The sequence below is a fragment of the Lynx rufus genome, unplaced genomic scaffold, assembly GCF_022079265.1.
Source record: "Lynx rufus isolate CCGP_SWC_20201006 ecotype Redwood Valley unplaced genomic scaffold, mLynRuf1.p SCAF_2, whole genome shotgun sequence".
Lineage (NCBI taxonomy): Eukaryota > Metazoa > Chordata > Mammalia > Carnivora > Felidae > Lynx > Lynx rufus.
Genome location: NW_025814834.1, coordinates 184717015 through 184730133, shown reverse-complemented (window position 1 = coordinate 184730133; position 13119 = coordinate 184717015). Strand labels below are relative to the sequence as shown.

At 58.2% G+C, this 13119-nt stretch overlaps 1 protein-coding gene across 1 annotated transcript in view; it reads right to left on the bottom strand.

Annotated features, from left to right (window-relative positions):
- Nucleotides 1-692: 692 nt before the first annotated feature.
- Nucleotides 693-13119, bottom strand: part of TRABD2B (TraB domain containing 2B) — a 211485-nt gene continuing 199058 nt past the window's right edge. Inside the window, exons 5-7 of the mRNA XM_047085590.1 lie at nt 12847-12937; nt 9496-9765; nt 693-912 (exon numbers count right to left, since the gene is read on the bottom strand). Coding sequence (XP_046941546.1) covers nt 693-912; nt 9496-9765; nt 12847-12937 — 581 coding nt within the window. The remainder of the gene's footprint in view (nt 913-9495; nt 9766-12846; nt 12938-13119) is intronic.

The following is a 13119-nucleotide window of genomic DNA, read 5'->3' as shown; positions in this document are numbered from 1 at the left end:
TATGGCTGGGGGATGACCTCCCTCAGCGCCAACATCCCTCCCCTCCTCCTGTGCTTTGGTCAAAACACTTACCAAGAACTCTGGAGGGCCAGTTCACAGACACTCAGGGTTTTCAAAATAGCAGCATTCTTTTCCTAAAGTATCTTCCCACCCTAGGATGCATCCACGGGAGGGAAGGATCGTCGGCGTTCCCATCTCTGGCTCCCCAATCCAGCTTCACAAAAGCTAAGCCTGTCTGCCTGCCCCTCTCTCTGAGGACCCCGTGGCGGGAGAAGCCAAACCGAGGCACCGGAGGCTTCTGCCGATCTAGGAGCAAGCCGGTTAAAAGCCACGGTCTGCATGAGGTTGCAGGTGTCCTGGCAGCCTGGGTTCCCTTCCTGGGTTGGTGTTGGGGCTAATTAAAGGGTTAACATAGGCCACATAAAAATAGTTTTATCGGTAGAATAAATACATTTTTCTTTTTTAATATGGACACATATTTTACAAAAGAGCCCCATAGCACTATGGGAAATTAAGATCCTTCTACAAAAAAGAAGATGTAACTCGGGTACGATAAAGCTCTAATGTTCTAACGGATCCCGTCTGGACTGCCCACGAGGTGTCGGGCACCCTGGAGGTGGTGGCACGGGCAGTGGGGTGTGGCCGCAGACCCTCCTGTGGTTTCTCTGGCTTCTCTGCACTGGTGACCAAGGTCAGGAGGGCCCAAGGGTGTGCAGAAGGAGGGAGGCTGTGATGCTGGCCAGGATGGCAAGGAGGAGGCCCAGGGCAGGCTGTAGGCGGTGGGGCGCTGAGCTGCCGGTGGGCCCCTGCTCTTCCTGCTGCTGAAGCCGCTCTGAGAGCTGCAAGGGTGGCCCTGCGGTCCCGGAGCTGTGCGTGGGCTGCAGCGGCAGCGGGGGTGGCGAGGCAGCCGTGCTGGAGGGAGACAGAGAGCAGAGAACCATGGAGTCACCTGTCAGTAGCCTCATCCTGGGATCTGGCCTTGGGTTCCGAGGCGACAGTGAATCTGTTTTCTTCTCATGTCATTTATTTATTTATTATTATTGTTTAGTGTTTTTTCATTTGTTTTGAGAGAGAAAGAGAGAGAGAGAGAGAGAGAGAGAGAGAATCCCAAGTAGGCTCTGTGCTGTCAGCACAGAGCCCGATGCAGGACTCAATCTCACAAACCATGAGATCATGACCTGAGCTGAAATCGAGTCGGATGCTTAACCAACTGAGCCACCCAGACGCCCCTCTGTTTTCTTCTCAGAAAATGGAGAAGGAGACAAGGGGCCGGGCAGGGAAAGTGAGTGGCCCAGAGCCACACAGCCAGCCGGCTGGGTTCCCGAGGCCTCACGGGTAACAGCCTGAGATGGGTTCCAGGGCAGAAAGAATTACAGTGCCGTGAAGGAGCTGGGTCTGGGGTCCCACTGGGGCAATCAGCTTCCACACCTGTGTCCTCAGGTGCCGTCCTGCGCCCTCCCCTCCCGCTGGAGATAAACAGGAAACAAAACACCGCCAAACCCCACCATCTCCTGGCCCTGGTGATCACAGCTACCAGTTATGGAGAGTCTCTCTGGCCTCAAAACAAACCTTCACAGTGGGGCTCATCACCCTCTTCACCAGATGAGAAAGCTGGGGCTCAGGGATAGATGGCACCAGGTCCCAGGGGGAGGGGGCAGCACCCCCTGGGAAGGAGCCCTGGGTCAGCTGCCTTTTACACAAACACAGGAAGTCTTAGTGAAAGGTGTGATCCTTCATGGACTTATAAACATAGAATCCGGTTTTGGAGGCAATGGGTGAGATTGTTGGCTGAAGAGAACCTATGAAAGAGAGAGGGAGGGAGAGACGGAGAAATAAAGAGAGATTAAGTACAGAACAAACAGGCCGGCTGAGGCCAGGGCCGGGTGGGTGTCGCGGGGAAGTGGAGGGAAGGGCAGGGCCAGGTGATCGGCTCAAGTTCTGGAAAGAAAGAGATAGGAGATGATGAACAAAGAGAGGGAGGGGACTGAGTAAGAGAGGGGTCAAGGAAAGATAAGGACAGAGGCATAACAAAGAGAAGCCACAGGGGGAGAAGCCTCCAGGATGAAGAAAGAGGTGGGGCCCCAGGGGCGTTGGGCCCACACCTGCTCTAGTGGAGCCCTGGCAGGGGAGGCAGAGAGAGGATCCAGCAAGTTCCATCACAGCACAGGGGCCCCATCCAGGGCAGGGCCAGGAAAGCCTCCCGGAGGAGGTGACAGCAGCCAGCTGTGAAGTCAGAGTCGAGCTTGCACGTGGCTAAGGGTGCTCCTGGCGGTCAGAGAAGTACTTACCCTGGCTGGCGGCAGCTCTGTGCCAGCGCTTTGCACACATTAACCTCTAATCCTCATGGCAACACTACGAGGCAGGTCCGATCTAATCCCTGCGTTACTTACGAAGAAACCGAGGCACGAAGAGGTTAAGTAGCGTGCTCCAGGACTCACAGCAAGGCTGGGATCTGAACTGGGCACACAGTAGGTGCCCCCCAGCACTTGATGCGCGGGCAGGAGGCTTGCCCCTCCCCGGGTGTCTGTGGTGCGGGCAGCCTCTCCCCTGCGTGACACGGCCCCCTTTCCAGAGCTTACTGCCCCTGCCCAGTACTGGGTGAGCAGGGAGCCCCCTGCCTTGCCGGGGCCTGCGCTTCCATGTGCTAGGACAGGGTCGCTGCATCATGTGAGCTCTGTAATCATCACCACCACGGTCCAGCCCCACTGCCATCCCGGCCGGACGTCTCTTACACAGCCTGGCTCGGCCTCAGGGCTGGGGCCTCTGCTCTGGGAGCGGGCGTCCACATGCCCTCGGTCGAGGAGGAGGTCCTCGCTCCCCGGCCCGTCCTCCTTCTCCGCTCCTGGTCATGCTCCAGCCACAAGAACATGCCACATCCTCACACGAGGCTCTCCTCGACCTGGTGGCTACAGCCGCCACGTGTGTTCCTCAGTCTTTAGAAACTCCCAGAGCAGCGATCAGAAAAGGAGGGAACAAAAGTGTGTCATATGCCCCACGCACAGAAGGAAGATGCTCCTGGATAGACGGTGTGCCTGTGGAACAGGAGAGGAGGGCAGACCAGGTGGCTCTGAATGTCCCTCATAACCCACAACATCTGGGGTGATGCCCACCTGTAGCAGCCCGCAGAGCCCCCAGACCTCGCGCCATCTGGTGCCGGCCGGCCTCAGCTTTCCGGGCTCTGCCGGCACACACCACCCTCTGCGGTCGCATCGACGGTCCCGCTGCCATTTCCGGTCCACCTTCGAAGGCCTGGCCCAGCGGCGCCCCCCAGTGGAGGCCCCGGGGAGAGTGAAGTTGCCCACCAAACCTCGCACGTGTCCCACTGATCCCGCTGTGTCACCCGCAGGTAACTACGTGTGCACGGGAGGCTTGAGCGGGCTTCCGGACGCGAGGCGCTCACAGCAGCGCCTGGCACGCGGTGGGCACGCTACGTGGCGCTGGCCACCTTTGGCGCCGTTATTAGCATGCTTGTGTCTGCCTCTCCCACTACCAGCGTCTTCTGTTTGGGAAGCGCCTCCCCTGAGCCAGCAGACACTGTGATGCTGTACGCGTGTCATCTCATTATCCCCATTTCTAAGGTGAAGAGACAGCCTGAAGGGGATTAGGATACAGAGGTGCCTGGAGGGCACAGGAGCTCGCGTGCTGCCTCCTGCTGAGACCTGGAAAACCTGTGCGTGGAGGCCTGCCAGGGTGGGAGGCGAGGCCTCCCGTGGCCTCGCGCCATTACCTTAGCCCCTTCCCTCCCTTTCTCTTCTAATGCAAAGAAAACCTCTGCGCGCTACGCAAAGCGTCCGTGATGGTCCCTTCCTGGCGGCTGCCCCATCCTTTCGGCTTGAGCAGCCAGGAGGCTAGGAGGCCTGGCCTCAGGAGAGGAGGCTATGTGCCACTTGGGGTGCCTGGAACCGGGGGCCCAGGCTGGCCGCAGGCAGCCCCGCCCTCAGAGGGAAGGCCAAGTGGGAGTTATGAAAACCGTCTCGAAAGGCGCCCAAAGGCATTTGCTTTCACACTTTTAAAACCAAAGATGCACACTCCCCCTTGGAGCCTGAGCGGGGGTTTTATTGCTTGGAAGGAGTCCCAGGGAAACGGAGTTGGTGGGGGGGTGCGGAAAGTCCCTCCAAATGCCCCCGCCTCCCGAGCCCACTCTGCTCACAAAGCTCAGTCCCCCAGTCCAGATCCCCCCACGCCCCCGGGCCCGTGCAGGGGAAGAGCGTCTCATGGCAAAGTGGCCTCGAAGCCAAAGCAAACACTCTGAGAGTGTTCCCAGGCTCCGCAGACGGCTGGCACCAAGGGGCCGAGTCTGCTCTGAGCCGACAGGGCCCCTCATGTGGGGAAGGGCCCCGCTGCTTGGGAGGAAGGCTGAAGCCCTGTTCTAGCTTGCCCTATGTCCCTGTGTGCCACGTGGCGTGGGGCAAGTCCTGTCCTCCAGGCCTCAGTTTCCCCGCGTGTACAATGAAGGAGCAGGTACAGACCCACGGACGTTAAAATGTTTTCTAGTAGCAGAAGCTAGAAGTGAGATCTGAGGCAGAAGTTCAGGGTATAAAGCACAGAGAAGGAGGGCCGGTGCCTGCGATGGTGTCAGCTGTCTGCCCACTGAGGCCCCTCCAGAGGCTACCTGGAGTAAGAGGCCAATCCGTGTACTTAGAGGGTCTTGAAGAGCCATCTGGGGCTGGGTTCTGGGGGTCTCAGAGGCTGTGGCTTTCTTTCCAATACTAGGGACTGCTGGCTGTGCCCTAGGTGACCTCCTCAGAGGCTTCCAGGGAGACAGTGTGGAGATGGGCCTTGGGTGAGGGGGACCCACCTGATAGCCTATCCTGCTGCCTGAGGGTGCAGCTCTCCCTGTGGTCCGCCCAGAGGAGACCCCACGGCAACTCCGGTCTGGCCTCAGCCTCTCCGGGCCAAGCAGGTCGGAGACCTGAAGCGACAGGTCTGCCTGCTGCCTGATATCCCAATGTCCGAGGCCCAAGCCAGCCTCCACGCCTTTGGCCTCATGGCCCCCTCTGCTGGGAATGCCCTCGTCCTCCCCACAGCCCTGGCGGACCAGTCCCTTCGCAGGTGCAGGAAAACCGACTGGGGCTCCAGGGCTAATTCAGCCACAGCGTGTTAGGGAGCCGTCCCTGCCTGGCCACGACCTGAGACTTTTTCTGTTTTTGTCCCCACCAGCTCTCAACACAGGGCTGGGTAACCGGCACGTGGCCAGTGTGCTCCTGCCAAGCGGGGGAGTGGGCAGCACCCACTTATGCTTGAAACCTAAGACGTGCGAAGGGCCCACGAGCAGCTCCTGTCGGGGAGGGAGGAGAGAGGGAGAGTGGCATCTTAGACCAGACTGAGAGTCCCACCAGCAACTCTGGGGACAACTGTCACCAAGTGTCACCAGGGGTCTGGGGCCAGCTTACCATTCTATAAGCATCATCTTGTTTACTCTCTAATCCTCAAAGCGAGCACAAGGAAGGGCCGGGGTCTGAAGCCTGTTCTGCCTGAATTTGTCTGTGCTTTTATGCACAGAGCGGTCCTGCTTCCCATTTCTCATGGGGGAAGAGAAAATCCCCCGTGGGTGGGATTCCACCTCGAATCCCATAGCATTCCGTCCCCACACAGAGACACTACCACCCTGGAGCCCCCTGGGAGAAGGCCTGGCTTTGCTAAGAGAAAGTGCAGCCGGGGAACCTCAGGCAGGATACCCCCCTGGGCGGACCAGAGAGAGGTCTTCCTCTTCCAGGGGGCCCTGGCCATCTGCTCAAAGCTCGGGGAAAGTGAGGCCCAGAAAGACAACGACACGCTCTGCGTGTGTGTGTGTCTTGTACCCCCTGCCCCTGCATGGTGCACCCACAGGACTCTGGGTCAGTACTGATGCCCACCTGCACCTCGCTTCTGGCCATGCCCAACACTTCCCTGCACCCACCTCCTCATGACTGTCCTTCCATCCAGCACTCTGACCCCTTGTTTATCCAGCCCTCTAACCCCATCATATGCGCACATACCCCAGCCATGGGCTGGGGGAGCAGCGGGGCTGCCATGACCATCATGGACCTAGTCAAGGCCCTCACTGCACAAAAAGAGAGACCGAGGGGACGCCTGGGTGGCTCCACTGGTTAAGCATCTGACTCTTGATTTCAGCTCAGGTCGTGATCTCACGATTTGTGGGATGGAGTCCCGTGTAGGTTCCACGCTGACAGTGCAGAGCCTGCTTGGGATTCTCTCTCTCTCTCTCTGCCCCTCCCCACCCCACGCCCCAAAATAAATAAATAAATAAATAAATAAATAAATAAATAAATATTTAAAAGAGATAGACTGAGGATCGTCACAAGTCTCATTTCTCAGTGGGGCAGTGTGTAGGCACACAGCCAGCATGGGAATGAACCCTGAACTGCTGTCCCCCCTCTTGGCCCTTAGATGTGGGGTTCCTGAGAGTTCTGTGCCCCTGCTGTACAGCCGTCTGCAGACATGCACTTGGCCCCTTCCACAGGGTCCTCATTAATCACCCTGCCAGGGCTGCTGCTTCTCTAAACTTCCTCCTGTGTGTTTACATCTTGGGTAATGAGGGGTGAGTGGAGGGGAGCTCATTCCAGGTGGTGGTCTGGCCAGCCTCTACCCCCAGTTCTCTCCCTCCTTGTCTCACTCAGGCATGCGGTCAACAAACCCTCACGAGGCCCCCGGTGGCCACAGAAGTCCAGCCCAGATCTGGTGCCTCCCAGCCTCCAGGCCTTGGGACACAAGTGAGGATTTGCAGCCTGTGTGACTGTGCTAAGACTGGGGCACCTGCAGGAACTGTGGGTTGTGGGGGAGGAGAGAAGGGACACTTCAGCCAGTGAGGATGGAGAAGATGTTTGCCAGGCAAGGGTGGGGCATTTGTGTGGTCATGGGCAAATGTGACCCTTAGCATTAGGCAGACCTGGGTTGTGGCTTCTGACTCCACAGCTCACTTGCTGTGTGGGTTTTGGGCGTTACCTGACCTCATTGGGCCTCAGTTTCCTTGTTTGTCAAACAAAGCTTACTTCCAGGACTACTGACAAGACTGGGGACATGAGGGTTGTAAGAGCCTCGTGCCTCCCCCACCCAGAGAGAAAAGCAACGGCATAGGTGGGAGATGGGCTGGGCACGGCCGACTGAGGGGCAGCACACAGCTCAGTGAGGACAGGGCCCGCAGGAGAGGCAGCTGCAGGCCGGAGGGAGCCCATGCTCTGTGTCCAGGCTGGGCGGCAGAAAGCTCACTGGGCAGTGGCAGGCAGCACTGGAGAATCCCAGGCTGCTGGGGCAGTGCCCTTGGGCAGGGGCCCTGCTGCCGGGTCACGGGTGTAGCATGAGTTGGGAGAGGTGATGGATGGCACCAGCCAGATTTGGGGGCAAGAAAATGAGAGAATTCAGAATGGAATCACAGCTCCAAGGAGAATGGTTTTGTTAGAATGGCCACGAATGGGCTTTAGGTCCCCCCTTGGAGAGCTGTCCTCTGTTCCCTCTCAGAGAGCTGGAAACTTGGAAAGCCTAGGAGGATGGGGTGAGTCCCCTGGGAGTGACAGAAGCTCAGGGCCTGCTTGCCTAAGAAGCATCGAGGAGCTCAAGCAGGGTGCCCTTCCGGGGTAACTTCCTTCTCCAACCCAACAAGATGGAAGAGAGTTATCCAGCCACAATTTACCTGTTAGGTGGGAGAAAGGGCTCCCTCTTGCCAAAGAAAAGCTATTTTCTTATCCTGAAACTGGGCTCTATGTTTCAGAGCTACATGTTGTGAAAAGGAAACTGCTTGGAGTCGTTTGCCGAAATTTACCTTTCAGAAGTGGTTAGGGCTGGGGGGTCAGTCGCTGGAGCTGACAGCCAGCCTCCTGTCCCCTCCTGGGCTGGGCCCGCCACCGGCTGGGTCTCTCAGTCACCCCAGAAGGTTGTCGAGGGCCCGGAGTAACCCTCTGATTGGAGCTTTTTATGTGCTGCCAGCTCCGGTACCGGCCCTGCTCCTTCCTGGCAGCCTGTGAGTGCTCCCCAGCACGGAAGAAGTGGCCCTCTGACGTAACCCCATGCCCCTGCTCCTGGTTTGGAGGGGGCGCCCATGCTGGGCACACGAGCCAAACATGTCACGGCTAATCTAGCCATAGCAATGCCTCTGCCTTCGGTGGGACAGGCTGGCCAGGGCTCTGCAAAAGTACATTTCCCAGTAACCCAAGTCAGACACTTTGAAACCAACGGCCCAAAGGTGCAGTGGCCTCCACTCTTACTTGCTGGAAGTCTTTTCAAAATAGTGTGCATCCAAAACTTTAAGACAGTGGACTGGACATGTCAACCTTTTGTCGATGACTCAGAGACCTGGCTGCAGGAGGACTGTGAAGTAGACAGTGCAGGAGGCAGCCCCCGATTGCTTATGTGACCTTGGACAAGCCCCCCGTCCCCAACCTGGCCTTGGTTCACCATCTGTAAACGCAGAACTGGGTCCAAGTTCCCCAAAGCTGCTGCGAAGACTCTGCGGCGCACATTCAACCAAGTGCAGACTCAACGCTCAGCTTGCCAGCCCATGCCCTGCAGGTGCAGGTTTATGAGGTCTGGAGTGGGGCCTGGGCATTTGTTTGTTTATAAGTAACCCAGATGATTCTGGGCATTCTGGGGAAATCCTGGAGGATGATCTTGAGGGTTCAGGTGAGACTTGGAGTCTGCAAGGGCCCACTGCTGGGGTACGATGTCCAGGGCTGGGCTACCGCGGGGGGTAGGACTCTGACCTTCACTGATGGCCACTCCCCGGGACAGCCGGGGTGTTCTGGTGACACTGCTCATTACATATGGAGATTCCTACCCCAAAGCAGAATCTAGGGAGACTGCTCTATACTGAGTCTATAGGTGGAAATTGGGAGACAGTATCCTGGTTCCATCAGGAGCTTTGGAAACAGACAGGCTGAGAAGGTGGCACAGGGGTGGCAGGAGAACACAGGCAGGGGACAGATACCTATCTGCAGAGCAGGATGATTTCTGCACCTGCCCATATTCGACATCATTTATCACAGATTCCCCTTCCCCTCCTGAGAGACAGCCCACGGCAGTAAGGCTGTCCGTCGTCACCTGCCATCTCTTTCTGGCAGAGTGAGGCCCTCTGCAGCCTTCCTGCCAGGGTGTCGGCCACTAAGACCTTCCAGGCGCAGGGAGCTTATGACGTTTCGATGTCTCTTCTCCCAGTTTCACCTTCTGGCCCATGGGACAAATGGAGCTAAGGGGAAAGCAGGCTTTTGTCTACCGCACCTGAAGGAAGTTTCTATCTCCTTGCCTTTAAAATGCAGACAAGTGTGCTTGTTCTCATTTTGAGAATACAAATGAAAAATCATATGTGAGCATGCTCTGTAAACCCTGACGGATGAACAGGAAGAGACTTTGTGAATCGGGGGGTGAGTCAAGTTATCCCAGAAGTTTCCACCCAAGCACCCACCTGGCTCACTTCCTCCGAGCAGGGCCCGGGATGAGAGGGTGCCCCGGGCTGACCCGGAGAGATGCGCGGCTCCTGACAGGCCTGCCCCTCCCCCCGCTCACCTGTCCTCGATGCGGACCCAGAGGTCATTGAACTGTCGCGGCCGCTGGTGTTTGTTCTGCCTCTTGTGCCACTTCTTCTGCCGCCCAAATTCCTCCAGCTGGCTGAGGCTGTCGGGGAGCAGGAGGTGTGGGGACAGGGCTGGGTCCTCCTCCTCAGGCGGGACGGTGGGGGTCGCCGAGGGTACTGCGGGGAGGGCGGCGGCTGGGGTCACCGGGGCCGGGCTTGCCGAGGTCCCCTCGGGTGGAGGTGCGGGGCTCCGGGCGGCAGGGCTGGAAAGGGGCAACAGCATGTGAGGTGCACGTGTGGGATTGTGTCAGTCACGTGCGACAGGGAGTGCAGCCCAGTGAGAAGGTTGTCACGGCAGGGGAAAGGCTGGGTGCCCCTGCTGGGCCCGGCGAGAGGAACCCAGGGAAACCACTGTCTCATGTCCAGAGATGGAATTTTGACCCATTCTTTCTTTGATCGGCTCAATAAATGTCTCCTGGGCACCCGCCCTGCACCAGGGACCTTTCTAGAAATTGGGCAGAAGCGGTCACCAAATCACGTCCCTGTTCTCTTCGAGCTCACACTGAAGTGAGAGCTGGAGAATAAGGATGTCAGATGGTGGGAGCCGCTGGGGAGGGCAGGAGAGGGAGCTTGAAGGTGGAGGCTGCTAGGCTGGCGGGGGTTGCTTCTGGTCAGTGCAGGGTGACACCTGAGCCCAGGCTAGTAGGAGGTGAGGGAGTGAGCTGTGGGCAGGCCCCGGGGGCCTATCTCGTCTTCTTCGGGGTCTTTCATTCCACAGGCTCTGGCTGAGGGGCTTGGGACAAGTGACCTGACTTCACTGTGCCTCATCTCCGTCTCTGCAGAATGGGGGTGCTACAGCCTGCGCTTCCGAGGGGCAGCATGAGGATCTCCTAAGTTACCATAGGCAAAGCCTTGCGAACAGTGCCTGGCAAATAGTAAGCCGTGGAACTGTTTTAGTAGTTAACAGTATTAACTAAAAATTATAAAATATTAATGCGGTGGTTTGTATCATTCACACAACCAGCCATCTGTGCATTCAACAGCTATTCCCTGAGCATCTTTCTGGGGAGGCAGGACAGTGTTAAGCAGGTCAGAGCTCCAGCTAGAGGTGGACAGACGTGGGTTCACATGCCGGCTCTTGGCTTACAGGCTGTGTGACCAAGGGCAGGTGACAAAGTCGTCTCAAGCGGCAGGCAGCTGTGAGATGGGAGTAGTCACAACACTCTCTTCGTAAGGTCGTCATGAGGACGAATGAGATGAGGTCCTAACACAGTGCCTGGCACACAACAAGCCGTTCTTTGATATTGGCCTATAAGCACATGGACCTGGCTGTAGCAGGCACTAAAGCACTAATTAGGTGTGTGTGTGTGTGTGTGTGTGTGGAATTCACTTTCCATGCAGTGCTATATACACAGGTCTCTTAGCCTGGGAACAGCCTCTGCTCCTTTCCCTTTTATTCGTTCCTCTCTGGGGCCCAGGTGGACTCCCTCGGGAGGACCTCAGACCCTGGCAGAAGGCTGGACGTGGTATCGGGAGTAGAAGGGCGAGGCGGCACCCGAGGCGGCGAGAAGCCTGTTCTCTTCTACCCCGCACACACAATGGGGTGAGGGGCTTCTCTCTCCATGGGAGGGGAAGGCCATCAGCTCAGCCTGTCCGTCCCCAGCCCCCACAGCAAGCCCAGATTCCCAGGGCCCAGGAGATGCTGCAGCTGCTGGGGAGATAATTCAAAACAGGCGGACAAAAAGATGGGTCCAGGAAGCACCTGTGGCCGATGATGGCTTTTATTGTTGGGGCCTCCCCAGCATCCCAGCTCCTCGCCCCACCCGCAGGATTTCGGTGTGCGCTGGAGCCTGGGGCTGAGAGCCCTCGGAGCAGGGCCGGGCGGGGAGGCGGGAGAGGCGGGGGACCTTCCTCTGATGCCTGGGCTCTGAGATGAATAGGAGTCGAGGCAGCAGCGCCGGCCCGTTTGCCCGCCCCGCCTGGCCTGGAAAGACACAATGAGCTTCAAGGTGAAGTCCTTGGGCCTGTGAAGGGGAGCATGAGGAGTGCCTTGTCCCCAAGGCTGCCTTGGATGCCTCACTCCTCCAACACACCCCTGCCCTGGCCCAGGGCAGACCGGATTTGTGCCGCACTTAAATGTTCATCAGTCTCGTCCGGTTGACTCAGATGATCAAAAGAGGAAGGAGTCCAACGTGAGGGAGTTTTTAAGTTCCTCTAGAAGGGTCATGGAGACAGGGGAGAGCAGAGAGTGCTGGCCCAGAGCTAGGAGGCCGGAGCCTCAAAGCTCTGGGGGGCCCCAAGCGTCGTCTGTGCAGAGCCAGGAGGAAAGCCTTCGTTGTTCTGAGCACACCCACCCCCTCCGGTGCCCAGGGAGGGGACAGGGAGTAGTTAGGAGCTGAGGGAGGCTCTAGAGCCCGGCTGCAGTGACAGAAGCCGGGTGTTCTGCAAGTGATGTCACCTCTCTGGGCCTCAAGTTCCTCAATTTTAAGATGGGGGTACTCCACGTTCTACCTCATAGAGCTCTTGTGAGGATTTAATGAGCTAAAAGTGCTTAGAGCCCAGTGTATAAAGATTCACTGTGACCATTCAAGCTTCTTTCTGACTCGAGTTCTCGTAATGCCAGAGACTGGGGCTGAAATCGCTCTGTGGTCGCCCTTGGGGGGCCAGCGAAGAAGGTTCCTGTGTAACAGTTGGAGGGCAGGCTGCAGAGAAACACCCTCCTGCCCCGGAGCTGCCCAGAGTGTGCTGACACCCTGTCATGCCCGCCCTGGCACCGTGGACCACAAGTGGACCCAGCTGACCCCTGAGCACCTAGTCCCAGCCTAGGGTGCGGACAGGAACCCTTCTGAGGAAAAGGATGGCCACTAATGGCTATTTGAGTGGAGTAGGTGTGCCCTGGTGGGAAAGTCTGGGGTGCGAGGGCCCCCCACGAGGTGTGGTCAGAAAAAGGTGAGGACCGGGTGTGGGCAGGGCTAGGCATCCCCAGTTCTCTAGGAGTCCCACAGAGTCCTTCCACTCCACCCACTCACCCCGCCCTAAATGCTGAGCAGCTCAGAACCTACCCCTCCTCCTGTTCCCACTGCCCCACCCCTCAACCTCACCTCCCCCAGGTTGCCGAGATTGCACACCAGCTTCCTTCTCGGTCCCCCCACCTCCAGCCCGACCCCTCCACTCTTGGCTGCCTGGTGAAGGCCGGTCCCTGCAGGGCTTCTTCACAGCTTGCCCCGCAGGCCCGAGCAGAAAGGCTGGGTGCAGGCTGGCCACGCAGCACGGGGTCAGGCACGGTTCATGGATGGTGGCAGCAGGCCAGCCGGGCGCGTGCCCCCGATGCCTCAGCTGCTTACCTGTGGATGGTCTGCCCTGCGGGCGTGTGCTCCACCTCCAGCCCCGCCTGCCGGAGGACGTCAATGACTGTGTTGTTTCCCAGAAAATGACCTGGAACACAAGGGACAGAGTGGGCTCAGCCACCTGCCGAGTCGGCAGCAACCGGGACAGCCTCAGGCCAGTGGCCTACACCAAGGGCAGTGCAGTGTAGCTGGAAGTTGTGCTGGAGCCACCCTGCCTGGGTCCAAATCCTGGCTCTGCTGCCTACCAGTGGTACCTCCCCAGGCCCAGTT